The sequence below is a fragment of the Planococcus citri genome, chromosome 2, assembly GCF_950023065.1.
Source record: "Planococcus citri chromosome 2, ihPlaCitr1.1, whole genome shotgun sequence".
Taxonomy (NCBI): domain Eukaryota; kingdom Metazoa; phylum Arthropoda; class Insecta; order Hemiptera; family Pseudococcidae; genus Planococcus; species Planococcus citri.
Window position 1 is genome coordinate 37061848 of NC_088678.1, and position 14190 is coordinate 37076037.

Sequence of the window (14190 nt, forward strand, 5' to 3'; positions counted from 1 at the left end):
CAAGTAGGTAAAGCACAACTGAATCATACATTTGAAAAACGAATCTGAATAACATGCGATATATCGAATAGTATGTTTTCGAGGTCGCTGAATACGAATACCAACTTATTTTCTGGGTCCAACTCCTCAAAGCCCTTCTGTGCCCCAATATGGGGGTTAAAATTTTGAAAAATCGTGAAAAGTCGAGTGATATACCGAATGGAATGTTTTCGAGGTCACTGAGTACGAATATGAACTTATTTTTTGTGTCCCACTCCCCAATGTCCCTCTGTGTCCCTTTCATCAAAATAAAATGTATAACAAAAAATTCCATTCAGTACTTTCAAAAAATACTCATTGATATGTTAATAAGTAAATATGTATTGATTGGGAAACATCAAACTAAATCTTACAATGAAGTAAGGAGGTAACTCAAAATGATAAAACATCTATACACAATACACATACTCCGACACTCGTACATAAAATAATATAGTATTTTTCTAGAATTTCAAATGCAACGGTAGATAACACAACCATTTTCAATACCTAGTTATCTGAAAAATGAAAAAAATGAAAATTTTTTAAAAATTAACATTGAATCATTTTTACATAATTGAGTGAAAAAATACACAGGGTGTTTTAGATAAAATTCAAGTAAGTTCGTACATACTTACTACCAATGGGTAGGTATTCTTTGCTCCTTTGCGTTTATTATATTCAAACAGAAGGGTCACTTTTACCCATAACGCCTGGAAGAGATCTAGGTACCTTGAATCTAAAATTTTTGATGAAGAGGCATTATCGTGAGCTCGGAGACCTGTAAGTAGGTACACATATAAAAAATAATAATCGTAGCTCGCTATTAGCTATTTAAAATACCTACGTAAGGTTAGTATTTTATAGAACTAAAATCGATCAAAAGGGTGGCAAAGATGGCAAATCTGAGTTTATTGGTGCTAAATTTGATTTTCAGGCTATTCAAAACCGCCGGAGAAATCTAAAATCCATTGGAGGCTTCAGAACAATTCGAAACCACCATCAATCAACTCGGAATGTTGAAAATAGTATATAAACCAAATTTCAGCTATCTACGAGGTAATAGTACATTACGTGACAGGAGCGGAAAGTATGCGATTAACGAGTGCGAAGTTTAAGGAGTGAGGCGAAGCCGAGCGACTTAAATCGCACAAGTTAATCGCGTTACTGTCCAATCCTGTCGCGTATACTATTTTAATTTCATATGAGAGGAAAATCAATGCCGAAATTTTTAAAAATTGTCAATTTCGAATTTGTAAACATGCGCGGAAAACAGTTACTTTCCTCCCTAGGGAGGAAAGTAACTGTTTTCCGCACATGTTTAGATGGCTGCGTTAAAGACGTATTTTCCAACCACAAAACTGTCTAGGAAACTACTCATTTTCCGATCATATGAAATTAAATTTGGTAAAATTATAATTTTATCCAATTTTGGCAAAAATTTTGAATCTGCGAAAATTCGCCTAAAATAGAAAAGTGAATTCCAGCACCTGAAATTTTGGTTGTTGATGTATTGTGGGGGTCTTCTTTTAATTCCTCTCTGTCCGGTTTAAAATTTTTGTGCCGATTGGGAAACAATTCCCTTGTGAATTTAGTTCAAAAAATGATATCTTCGGATTCATGCTTTTAAAATTTTCTAAAAACATGCCAAAATTTCAGAACGTTGACAGCTTGAAATCGTATCCAAAAACATAATTTTTAAAAAAATCAAAGCTGGGGAGTTGAGTGGTTTTTTTGTCAAATTCGAACTTACCAATACGTTCTCCGGCGTGCTCAAAACATATACGCATGCATCAGCAACATCCTTCGGCTGCATAACATCTGTTGAGGGTAGCGAATCTATAGTTGGTAAGTGCCTCCTTGTCAATTCAGTTGCCACAATTCCCGGACTCAAGTTCTGTTTAAATGTTAGAGACTTATAGTTATCAGAGAACAGATTTAGGTACTTATTAACGATGCCTCATCATAATTCTTACCGTTACTTTGATATTCAATTTTTGGTCAAGTAGTTCTTGACGTAATGCTCCTGAGATGACTTTTAGAGCGTGTTTAGAGGCTGAATAAATTTGATGCCGTTTAAACATATCGACATTACTTATCACATGACTTAGAATGCTAAAATACATATATAAATTTTATATATTACATACTTTATATATGTGTAGATATCTCTCAAGCTTCGACAGTATCTACTCGGTACCTAGTACCTATACCTGCTTACCTACCTTTAATACAACTTGAATCATGTATGCAGCATTATAATTTGGTGTAGGTTACCTGTTTATATTTATGATATGACCTGGTATAGAATTTTTCATCATGCTTTCAACAGCTAATTTCGAACACAGAATCGATGCTTTTACATTAGTATCGAAGATTTGAGATATACTTTCCCCATGTGCATCTACAATACGAGTGACATGAGTATCTATTTAAAAAAATACACGTGAAGAAAAATTATTCGCCTACAACTTACCACGAAGCAAAGTTTGATGTGATGTTCCGGCACAGTTGATCAACACGGCGATGCCACTAAGCTCGGATGTGATCCATTTAAATGAGTTCTCAATTTCACTTTCCACAGTCACATCACATTTTACAGGATAAAATCGGACAGGTTTACCAGGTTCGTTCAGTTCATCAGCAAGTTTCTGGAATAAAGAGTTTTCTTCATCGTAATAGGTCTATCAAATTTGAACCTTTTTTCAAAACCACGATTTTTTGGAGTCCTTCGATCCAAAGTTTATAAACAATGCCGGAGTAGGGTTGAAGAAAGGACGTGACTATTCTGAGACTCTATCCATACGTTAAATGTGATACGATTCGTGAGGATTCATACCAAGTGAAGATTTTTAAAGTAGGTATTTTTGAAAATTTCTTTCAAAGCTTGAAGCTAACAATAATGTAAAACCGAATTTACCTATGACATTTACCTGTAAATTTTCAATTCTTCTGGCCACACCAACGACGATAATTCCATACTTCACTAATTCTGTACTAATTGCAGATCCAATTCCTGAACTACTTCCAGTCACAACTGCAACTCTATTTGCAAATCTTTCCATAACGTTACAACGTAATAAGAGTATGTACGAGTACATCAATTATCACGAAAACTACATTCAATGCAATGGGTCTTCTTGATTGATGCCGACCCAGAAATAAACCTTCAGTTAAATTATGCATTTGGAATTTTTCATGCTTTAATTACGAGATAAGATAATACCTATATACTTACTGTTAATTTTCCATTCCAAAGTACTTACCTGCTTCATTTGATAAGACTAATTTTCACCTGTTTTGGAAAAAATTCAAAAGTACATCTGTACTTATTCGAGATTCTGTGTCGACATTTCGACAAATGGCCATTGCCGTCAAAATCCAAGACTATAGGTAATTGTTTAACAATTTCTAAACCAATACCTAAACTATGTAGTTCCAGTAGGTACTTAACTATAGCAGTTTTTCCAATTAATCTTTCCACGATTGATTTCCTATTTCTATTTTCACTTGAGTAAGTTGAGTAGGTATTTTCTTTGTTTTCATCGAAAATACGTTACGTGCATTTGAGATTAAAATCAAAAATGACACTCACGAGCAAACTTAATTATTGGAATTTTTATCACTTTTCGTTTTAATAAGTCTTGAATCGACGGTGAACGGTGATTATTTTTTTAATTTTTAACTCCGCGTAAGAATGTTTCGCGATCATCAAAGCATTTTTATCTCATTCAAAACAGTCATATCGAAAATAATATTATAAAAATCGGATGACGTCGAGTTTAATGTTAATTATACCGCTCGTAACTCGTAAGTAGGTAATCGAAAAATGAAAAACCATTTCCAAGCATTGGCCGGCTTTGCCAGAGGGTTTCAATTTCAATGAAACTGCTAATGTGCCAGATCAATAGTAAAGTTTTGAAAATTTTTGTAAATTTCAGAAAAAATTAAAAAATTAAATTCTAGAAAACCTCATTCCACGAGTGCTTAAAAAAAAATCAAAATACAGCCTGGTCTAGTGGGTCTTAATGACCTTCGATTTGAAATCAATGAAACTATTTATTGACACTGGTTCTTTTCGTTTGAAAAAATTATTTCATGAATTAATAAAGTTTAAAAAATCACTAAAAACACCTTTTTTGAATTTTAAAATTTTTCAAAAATTCACCACTTAAATCGAAAGATGAACTTTAAACTAGTTCAAAATATTCTTTTGTTAGTTCTAGAATACATTTATATGCATGTTGAGAGGTACTTTTGAGGGGTTCCATGGGAAAGGGGCCTTGGCCATTTTTTTTGTTTTTTTTTCTTTTACAATTTTGAATGCATTAAAAAATTTTTTGTTATCAATTTCACCACATTCAGTGATATTGAAGTGTTCTTTCATGAAAAAAAAAAAAAAAAAAACGAATTGGAAAATGTTAGCTTGTACGTGGAAATTTTTTTTGAACTTGTAAAAATCAGTGAAAAAAAATTAACCAAGGTCCCTTTTCCATGAAGCCCCTCATTTAGATCCATTAACAGATAGGTTCTCGAGAGTTTGGGTACCTACATTTCAATGTTTTAAAAACCTTCTAGTAGGCAATATTTCATTTTTTGAAATTAAAATAATTGATAGGTAAGTACTGCAAATGAAACTATATATTTTTGCATAAGTATTATAAAGGTAACTGAGGTTTTTAAGTAAGTAAATAAATTATGATATCACGTAGGTAAATACTCGTATTTTAAATTGAATGAAATTTTAAATAAAAATTCACTGTGTAAGGTAATTTTCAATTTTGACAGGTAACTGCATAATTTATCTTATCACACTCTCTGATATAATGGTCTGACAGTCAGTTCCGATATCTAAAAATAAAACAAACAAAAAAAAAGATTATAGGTAGTGTTGTTTTGTTCATCGACATGATCGAGAAATTGTGAAAAATTACTCTGTTGAACTTACTAGCACTTCAGGTGGTGTATTTAAAACACAAATGCAAGCATTTGCTATATCTTCAGCACGTAAAGCAGAATATCCAGATCGAGGAGCGAAATCATCTCCGAGAGTGAAATCTGTGGCAGCGTAGCCTGGACTTAAATTCTGAAGAGTAGAAAAAAAATAGTTATCGTCATTTTCATCAAATAGAATTGAAAAAAATCCTTATCGTGGGTAAATTCGTAGGTATGTTTATAGAAAAGTAGGTACCTAGTCATATCTACATAGATTAGGTGGACGTTGGACGATTTTTTCTGGCACACCATGGAATTTTTAGAGTAAAGAAACGCAGTTGGGTCGTGATGCTGAATACTCATGTATTTTTTTTACATAAAAATCCCAGGTGTGCCCGAAACAATCTAGGTGGGTAATTGTCCACGTACCTATCTATTTTGAATTAGGAACTGAGATTATCATACAAATACTCTTAGAACTAACCGTGACTTTGATATTACTGTTATTGCTTATCATTTCACGTCTTAATCCTTCAGAGATTACTCGTACAGCGTGTTTTGTGCTTGAATATGGAATGTATAAGTTTGGCTCTGCGTCTACTATAACGTGTCCCAGAACGCTAAACATTTTTCATAAATTGAACGATATAAATCACAGTTGAAGGACAATGTAAGAGGACAATGTAAGAGGATAATAGAGGGGGAGTAGTATATTTTCCAAGAATTAATTCAACATTTCAACTTACCTATTTATGTTTATAATATGGCCAGCGATGCTGTTATCGACCATATTTTTAATGGCTTCTTTGGAACATAGAAGAACAGCTTTTACATTAGTATTGAATAACTTATCAAACCCATCTGAGGAAATTTCTGCCAAAAAAAAAACCAACAAACAAAAACACATAAACATGATAGGTAATCAAAAATAAAAAAGAAGATTTGAGATATGTACATTTCTAGCTTTAAAAATACACGAGTATTAAGTAGCCGTAGGTATAATTTATGTGGTTACTGCCATCTTACCGCTTAATAAAGAAAGATCCATCACACCAGCATTATTTACCAAAATAGAAACTGGCCCAATTTCATCAAAAATCTGCTTGAAAGATGATTGTATTTCTTCTTCACTAGTCAGATCACATTTCAAAGGATGGAATTTACCCGAATATTCGTCCGAGTTTTCCATTTCAGCAGACAATTCCTATAGGAATTAAAATAGGTATTCAAATGTACAATTTTCACAAAAGCTACTTGTTCCTTAGACCGTAATAAAAAGCCTCCACTCAAGCAAACATTTATTCACCTTACCTGAAGTCTTTCAATTCTTCTCGCCAAACCAACCACAATGACGCCATGTTTAACTAACAGCTTCGAAGTCTCAGCCCCGAATCCGGAACTGGCTCCAGTCACAACTGCTACTTTACCAACAAATCTCTCCATATTTTTACGAGTCGACAACGGCAAAGCTGATTTAGTCACCGGAGCTTTTTTCGTCGAACAACGTCGGTTACAACACGAATCACGTTTTTTCGATCGAAAGAAGTCCATCCAAATGATATTCTTCTTCAGATAGTACCTAACCTACCTACCTACCTAGTACCTACGTCTATTATTCAATTAGGTACTGAAATATAGATACCGCTTAAATAATCATATGGAAACTCGATGAATAAAAAAAAATCGTTTACGTGAGGTTGTAAATTATACGTTAGGTAGAATGGGTTTTGCATTATTTACACGTCCGAGTTCTCTATAGCAACAAAGCAACTGGCCCGGAAAATTTTCAGTTTTTAGAACCATTTACAAAACTTTCAAAGGTAATTATATAGCCTGTTACGCGCTGTCCTTTGTTTCAATAAAAAATGCTCATCGTTGATTAAAATTTTATCAGAAGTTGAATTATTTATTCGGTCGTTTAGATTGGAAAAATATCGTGACTTCGTACTCGTATATCTATACCTACTATATGTAGCTAAGTACATATTTTATGGAGCTGACTATCAAAAGATTGTCACATTGATTAAACAAACGAAAGAAGGTGGTTTGTAACGATATTTTCGTTTCCCGAATTCCCATGGCCTTGAAATTGCTCGGTCAATTTCGTGGAAATTTGGCTATGTTAAATTAGGTATCTAGTCTGCTAAAAATATGTAGGTACATACAATTCGAACGATTATCTCAGAATTGTTGAAACGAAATTGGAAGTTTTTTTTTCGAATTTTAATTTTAATCTTTCCTCGAAGTTTAATATTCGTCTATGGTTCTTCTGCCTTGTAATAGCAATACTTACTAGATAGGTACCTACTTATTATCTACTGTAAGTAGATACTTTCTGCGATAGGTTTATCTCGTATTAGCCAATTTATTTCATTATATGCTAGCATCAAGACGAATATGAAGATGAGTTTCATGGAATAAAGTTGGTTTCTGTTAAGTATTTATTCATTCTCATCTTTGTTTTCAAGTAAGGTGTCTAATTTGGTTTTCCAAAAATTGAATTTCTGCGCCAGGAAGTAATCTGTACCTTTTTTTATTATAGTATCAAGACATCAATTTTACTGATCTACTTCAAATAGAAACTATTATCGATCTCTTTTTGCGTTTTTGTAATAAAAAGAATCTACCTACGCGCTGCTCAGTGAAAAGTTTCCTGTGCAATTTGGCTACAGCGGAGCTACTCTTTGTCGATGTTTTGACCGATCGCTAATTTTAATGCGAAAATTTTCAGATGCATTTTGATTCTTTTTCTTTTATCTGAAATGAGTAATATTAGATCAGATACAGGCTGTTTTGATTTTGATTACATCGCTCTGCCGATAGATGATTGATTTATGATAGTTACTTTGCTAATCATGATATCATTATCATGGATTTATTGAATTTCCTATCCAACTGTAAAAGTAAGGTTGAATATATGGTTCTTACCTACGTACTATTTTCAACCTTCATCTTTTATACCTTTATTGATGAATCTATCGAGGAGATTTTTTGTACTTTGTTTTTCTTCTTCTGTATGACAAATCCTATCTATCTACCTACCCATCATTTGCATGAAAGTCAAGCAGATTAAAATTGAACAATAACACCTTACTTTAGACATAGCAGCTATAATTTTTTTTAAATCTCAGAGAACAAACATCGTTTAAGAAACTACGCAACAGATAAAAACATACAAAATAGGTATATTTTATCATACTGTCTTCTCATCTTAAAAATAAAAAATACAACATGATGCCTACTTTATTTACCTACTTCCTGTTTCCTAATTAAAATTATATTTCTTAGTATGTTTTTGTGATACGTATTTTCAATGTAGACTAATGCTTTATTTTTCCAAAAAAAACCTCACTTAGGTTGGTAATTTTTTTTTGGATATTTCTTACTGGTTGTGCGATTTAAATATATCCATTTTTTTAAAACTTTCGATGGGAGTGGCCAGACCAGGTAAGAGAAAGGTGTGTTTATTTTTCTAGTCAATTTTTAAACAAAAATCGGGAAAATATCAACAAAGACGACCCGGTTAAAATTTCCCAATTATATTTTCTAGTAGGTACCTTGATGTTTCAGTTTTTCAAATATTTTGGGATCATAAAATTACCAAAAAAAAAGTGTTTTAGGGCTCAGTTTCCTGAAAAAATTTTGAAAAATCGGGGGCTCACTTCTAGTAGTCAAGTATTTTGCATCGAAATAGAATAAAAATGCCCAGAAAATTCGAATGACAGTTCGCAGATTTGTAACGAAATTTTTCGATATTAAAAAGTACTTTTTTTTGAAGCTTGAGCTATTTTTACCAAAGAAAATTGAGTAGAGGCTACAAAAAAAATCCACGACTTTTTTTTTTGTTGAGAATTCTTCATCTTTTAGGGCTCATAACTTCCTCCAGGGACATTTCAGAAAAATCTACCTCTTTTTTTTTTTGCAGAGCACCCCAAATGAATAAATATATGACGTAATCAAATTTTAAGCTTGCATTTTCATAGATTTGTCTCTGCCTGGCTTCTGTTATCATGTCTTCTGAAAAATCAATCTATTCCGAAACATTTTAAATTTTTAATTAGAGCCTATTACATCAGAATTGGAAATCTATCGTGATATTATCAAGCATTCATGCGGTAATTTTTAAATGATTTATCTTCATTATCAGTGGTTTCCAAACATTTTCTTACTGATCGGCTATCAATTTCTTAGACACATATCGTATTTCGTTGAGTAAAATAAAATTGGTATTGTTGGTAGAAAAGTCATTCAAAAATCGCTGATTTCCGGTGAAAATGCATTTAATTGATTCAATGAACCGGAAATGCGCTTTCCCATGGTGTAGTTCGAAGAACTTCAACGCAAATAATATACTTACAAGGGAGGTGCCCCAGGTGACATGCGCCGATTTGAATGATTCTTGCACCATTGGATAGAGGACATCGAACATAGTCTACCACGAAATTTTCAGCTGCTGAAGTTAATATTTCGATTTATCAGAGCAATTTTTCGATTTTCACATAGCAATTTTGAAAAATTGGCCAAAAATAGTCGGCGGAGGTCGCATACCGAAACCATTAATATTATTTGGGTATCTCAATACATATGATGAGACTAGCCCACGGTGAAAATTTCAGCTGCTGAAGTTCATATTTGAGCCCTCCAGGGCGATTTTTCTATTTTCGAATGGCAATTTTGAGAAATTGGTCAAAAATAGTCGGCGGAGGTCGCATACTGAAACCTTCAATATTATTTGGTCATTTCAATACATATGATGAGACCAGCCCACGGTGAAATTTTCAGCTGCTGAAGTTAATATTTGAGCCCTCCAGGGCGATTTTTTGTTTTTCACATTGCAATTTTGACAAATTGGCCAAAAATAAGCGGCGGAGGTCGCATACCGAAACCTTCAATATTATTTGGTCATTTCAATACATATGATGAGACTAGCCCACGGTGAAAATTTCAGCTGCTGAAGTTCATATTTGAGCCCTCCAGGGCGATTTTTCTATTTTCGAATGGCAATTTTGAGAAATTGGTCAAAAATAGTCGGCGGAGGTCGCATACTGAAACCTTCAATATTATTTGGTCATTTCAATACATATGATGAGACCAGCCCACGGTGAAATTTTCAGCTGCTGAAGTTAATATTTGAGCCCTCCAGGGCGATTTTTTGTTTTTCACATTGCAATTTTGACAAATTGGCCAAAAATAAGCGGCGGAGGTCGCATACCGAAACCTTCAATATTATTTGGGCATTTCAATACATATGATGAGACTAGCCCACGGTGAAATTTTCAGCTGCTGAAGTTAATATTTGAGCCCTCCAGGGCGATTTTTTGATTTTCACATTGCAATTTTGACAAATTGGCCAAAAATAAGCGGCGGAGGTCGCATACCGAAACCTTCAATATTATTTGGGCATTTCAATACATATGATGAGACTAGCCCACGGTGAAAATTTCAGCTGCTGAAGTTCATATTTGAGCCCTCCAGGGCGATTTTTCTATTTTCGCATGGCAATTTTGAGAAATTAGTCAAAAATAGTCGGCGGAGGTCGCATACTGAAACCTTCAATATTATTTGGTCATTTCAATACATATGATGAGACTAGCCCACGGTGAAATTTTCAGCTGCTGAAGTTAATATTTGAGCCCTCCAGGGCGATTTTTTGATTTTCACATTGCAATTTTGACAAATTGGCCAAAAATAAGCGGCGGAGGTCGCATACCGAAACCTCCAATATTATTTGGGCATTTCAATACATATGATGAGACTAGCCCACGGTGAAATTTTCAGCTGCTGAAGTTGATATTTGAGCCCTCCAGGGCGATTTTTTGATTTTCACATTGCAATTTTGAGAAATTGGCCAAAAATAGTCGGCGGAGGTCGCATACCGAAACCTTCAATATTATTTGGGCATTTCAATACATATGATGAGACTAGCCCACGGTGAAAATTTCAGCTGCTGAAGTTCATATTTGAGCCTTCCAGGGCATTTTTCTATTTTCGCATGGCAATTTTGAGAAGTAGAAAAATTGCCCAGGAGGGCTGAAATATCAACTTCAGCAGCTGAAAATTTCACCGTGGGCTAGTGTCATCATATGTATTGAAATGCCCAAATAATATTGAAGGTTTCGGTATGCGACCTCCGCCGCTTATTTTTGGCCAATTTGTCAAAATTGCAATGTGAAAAACAAAAAATCGCCCTGGAGGGCTCAAATATTAACTTCAGCAGCTGAAAATTTCACCGTGGGCTGGTCTCATCATATGTATTGAAATGACCAAATAATATTGAAGGTTTCAGTATGCGACCTCCGCCGACTATTTTTGACCAATTTCTCAAAATTGCCATTCGAAAATAGAAAAATCGCCCTGGAGGGCTCAAATATGAACTTCAGCAGCTGAAATTTTCACCGTGGGCTAGTCTCATCATATGTATTGAGATACCCAAATAATATTAAAGGTTTCGGTATGCGACCTCCGCCGCTTATTTTTGGCCAATTTGTCAAAATTGCAATGTGAAAATCAAAAAATCGCCCTGGATGGCTCAAATATCAACTTCAGCAGCTGAAAATTTCACCGTGGGCTAGTCTCATCATATGTATTGAAATGCCCAAATAATATTGAAGGTTTCGGTATGCGACCTCCGCCGCTTATTTTTGGCCAATTTGTCAAAATTGCAACGTGAAAATCAAAAAATCGCCCTGGAGGGCTCAAATATTAACTTCAGCAGCTGAAAATTTCACCGTGTGCTAGTCTCATCATATGTATTGAGATACCCAAATAATATTAAAGGTTTCGGTATGCGACCTCCGCCGACTATTTTTGGCCAATTTTTCAAAATTGCTATGTGAAAATCGAAAAATTGCTCTGAAAAATCGAAATATTAACTTCAGCAGCTGAAAATTTCGTGGTAGACTATGTTCGATGTCCTCTATCCAATGGTGCAAGAATCATTCAAATCGGTGCATGTCACCTGGGGCACCTCCCTTGTTAGGTACAATGTACATATACAAATATATCTATTCATAATTTCCAAGAATTACGACACTTATGGTTTCAACACTGTGGATGACAAATAAATGATGATAAAGCTTATCAACATGCACCTGAGATGCTTTTATTTTGCTGACGTCTTGTGAATAACGCAATTATTTACTTTACACGTATAGGTATACCTACTACTTGGATTAGCAATCCCTGAGTAAGTATGTACCTATCTAATTAGATAAGGAACACGAGTGAACTATCTCTGCTTATCTGATACAGCTACCTAGATAATGAAGACTAACGCAATGAGAAAATTCTTTTTGCAATCAGTGCATCGATACGTTCAACCTGCATAAGACATACCTACTTTCTTCTTCTACTTACTCACTACATCCTAAAATGGAAAGGTTCTCAGGTACTGTAGCGGTTGTTACCGGTAGTAGTGTAGGAATCGGCGCAGCAATTACAAAAACTTTACTTAAAAGAGGACTTATTGTGGCTGGGCTTGCTCGGAGAGAGGATAAACTCAAGGTGAGTTCCCTACTTATACTTTAATACATATTTTGATAAATACGTATAGGTACTTATTGATTCTCTGATACATTTCATTTGTAGCAATTTAAAGATGAGCTCGACAAATTGGGTTTTAAAGGTAAATTCTATCCAGTCAAATGTGACATTACCGTCGAACAAGATGTTATCCGGGCATTCGATGACATCAATAAAAATGCCGGAAAGATAACGATTTTAATTAATAATGCTGGAGTCTGCCCTCGTGTACCAATTCACGGTAAGTTTTTTATCATTTTATAATTTCATATGCCAAGTTGAGTTGATAATGATAACATTGCCACTTAATTTGTATACCTACCAATTCGTAATTCATGTACCTACCTACAGATGCGGGAAGTGAAGTTATCGATTCAATTTTTGAAACAAATGTCAAAGGGACGATCTTATGTGCTCGACAAGCCATTAAAATAATGAGAGAGAATTCTACCGAAGGCCATATCGTGAATCTGTGCAGGTAAATAGATCACCTACCTGCTACTTAAACATCATTAGCAGCACCTATGTATGTACTGTACTTTTTTCTTGTTTCCAGCATTGCTGGTGTGGTTGGATGGATGTTTAAATTACCCATTGGTTTATATTCCGCATCTAAACACGCTGTAAAAGTTGTTTCTGACGGACTAAGACGAGAAATGATTTTGGAAAAGACCAAAATCAAAGTTTCAGTTCGTATTTATTGTTGCATCCTACCTACTTATTCGTTTAATAACAATAAATTCAAAAACTAAATTAATTTCTAATCTTGTAATTTTTTTTCTCTATAGAACATCAGTCCCGGTTTAGTCGACACAGAAATGACATCAGGTCATATTCCAGAAGACCCCTACGAGCATATAGATGTGCAGGATATAGCTAACGCTGTAGTAGTTGTGCTGAATACTCCTCCAGGCGTTGTGGTAAATTACCTTTTTCAAGTTTTTCAAAATATTATTGATTTCTAGATCAAATGCAAGTTAAAAGGGATTTAGATCAGGGTAAAGAGGGAAGGGATCAGTGATGGTGAGATGGGGTGCAGGGGTTGCAATTGCACCGGGCTCGGATTTTTTCCAACAGGCTGGGGAAAATTTTAGAGCCCCTAAAAAAACAAAAAACGATCGAAGTTAAAAATGTATACTATTGACAGTGGATTGATATGATGCGGTAGTGAATATAAAATTATTACATTTATCTATTCGTTTTTCATTTTTTTCAGATTTCCGAAATGACAGTGCTACCACTTCATGAAATGGTTTGAAAGAAATCTCACTGTGAACAACAATTATTGCCCTCGTGTAGGCGCCATGCTCACCTGTATCTTCTCCTGTCTACCATATCTCATTAATAAATCCAAATACCTTCCTACGCAATCGAGTTATTTTTAAGTTCAGTACACATAATTATTCGTTAAATACATGAATTTCGCTCTTTGATGTTTTGATCCAGTTTTCATTTCCAGCTGAAAGTATTTTATTTCTAAAGTCTACCTACTTAACATAATGGTGCCTTGGCTATTTATAAAGTAAAGATGTTTTTGTTTTCAATTGAATAAAAACTGCAGAACTATTCCACCTGCAAAAATTTCAGAAGCTGAAGCTCATTCCTTGAATTTCAGAAACATTTTTAAAATAGAAAATATCATGCAACCTTACAAATCAATTGAATGTGATTCAATGCTGTCCTGAAGCCACTAGCAAATTTTGTGGGAATTTTTGT

The 14190-nt window shown here is 34.3% G+C and overlaps 2 protein-coding genes across 2 annotated transcripts; one reads left to right on the top strand and one right to left on the bottom strand.

The window, feature by feature from the left end:
• Positions 1-340: 340 nt before the first annotated feature.
• LOC135834075 (uncharacterized) lies at positions 341-6577 on the bottom strand. Its single transcript, XM_065347912.1, has 13 exons — positions 6265-6577; positions 5980-6157; positions 5700-5826; positions 5438-5573; positions 4967-5104; positions 4834-4869; positions 2952-3122; positions 2495-2669; positions 2296-2422; positions 1995-2133; positions 1772-1915; positions 657-799; positions 341-536 (listed from the first exon to the last, which is right to left on the bottom strand). Exons 1-12 carry the CDS (start codon positions 6502-6504, stop codon positions 758-760), a joined length of 1653 nt encoding a protein of 550 aa, XP_065203984.1. The 5' UTR covers positions 6505-6577; the 3' UTR covers positions 341-536; positions 657-757.
• A 5643-nt stretch (positions 6578-12220) lies between these two features.
• On the top strand, positions 12221-13907 carry LOC135835645 (farnesol dehydrogenase-like). The gene is made up of 6 exons (XM_065350002.1): positions 12221-12456; positions 12541-12715; positions 12826-12952; positions 13031-13163; positions 13263-13394; positions 13691-13907. Exons 1-6 carry the CDS (start codon positions 12325-12327, stop codon positions 13730-13732), a joined length of 741 nt encoding a protein of 246 aa, XP_065206074.1. The 5' UTR covers positions 12221-12324; the 3' UTR covers positions 13733-13907.
• Positions 13908-14190: the final 283 nt, after the last annotated feature.

Bases quoted from the DNA above. Each gene is read 5' to 3' on its own strand.
- LOC135834075 (XM_065347912.1), bottom strand. From the start codon at position 6,504: ATGGACTTCTTTCGATCGAAAAAACGTGATTCGTGTTGTAACCGACGT. The intron at 6,158-6,264 runs GTAAGGTGAATA...TAATTCCTATAG, and splicing joins GAAGAATTGAAAGACTTCAG to GAATTGTCTGCTGAAATGGA. The intron at 4,870-4,966 runs GTAAGTTCAACA...TTTTATTTTTAG, and splicing joins ATACACCACCTGAAGTGCTA to ATATCGGAACTGACTGTCAG.
- LOC135835645 (XM_065350002.1), top strand. From the start codon at position 12,325: ATGGAAAGGTTCTCAGGTACTGTAGCGGTTGTTACCGGTAGTAGTGTA. The intron at 13,164-13,262 runs GTTCGTATTTAT...TTTTCTCTATAG, and splicing joins AGACCAAAATCAAAGTTTCA to AACATCAGTCCCGGTTTAGT. The intron at 13,395-13,690 runs GTAAATTACCTT...CATTTTTTTCAG, and splicing joins ATACTCCTCCAGGCGTTGTG to ATTTCCGAAATGACAGTGCT.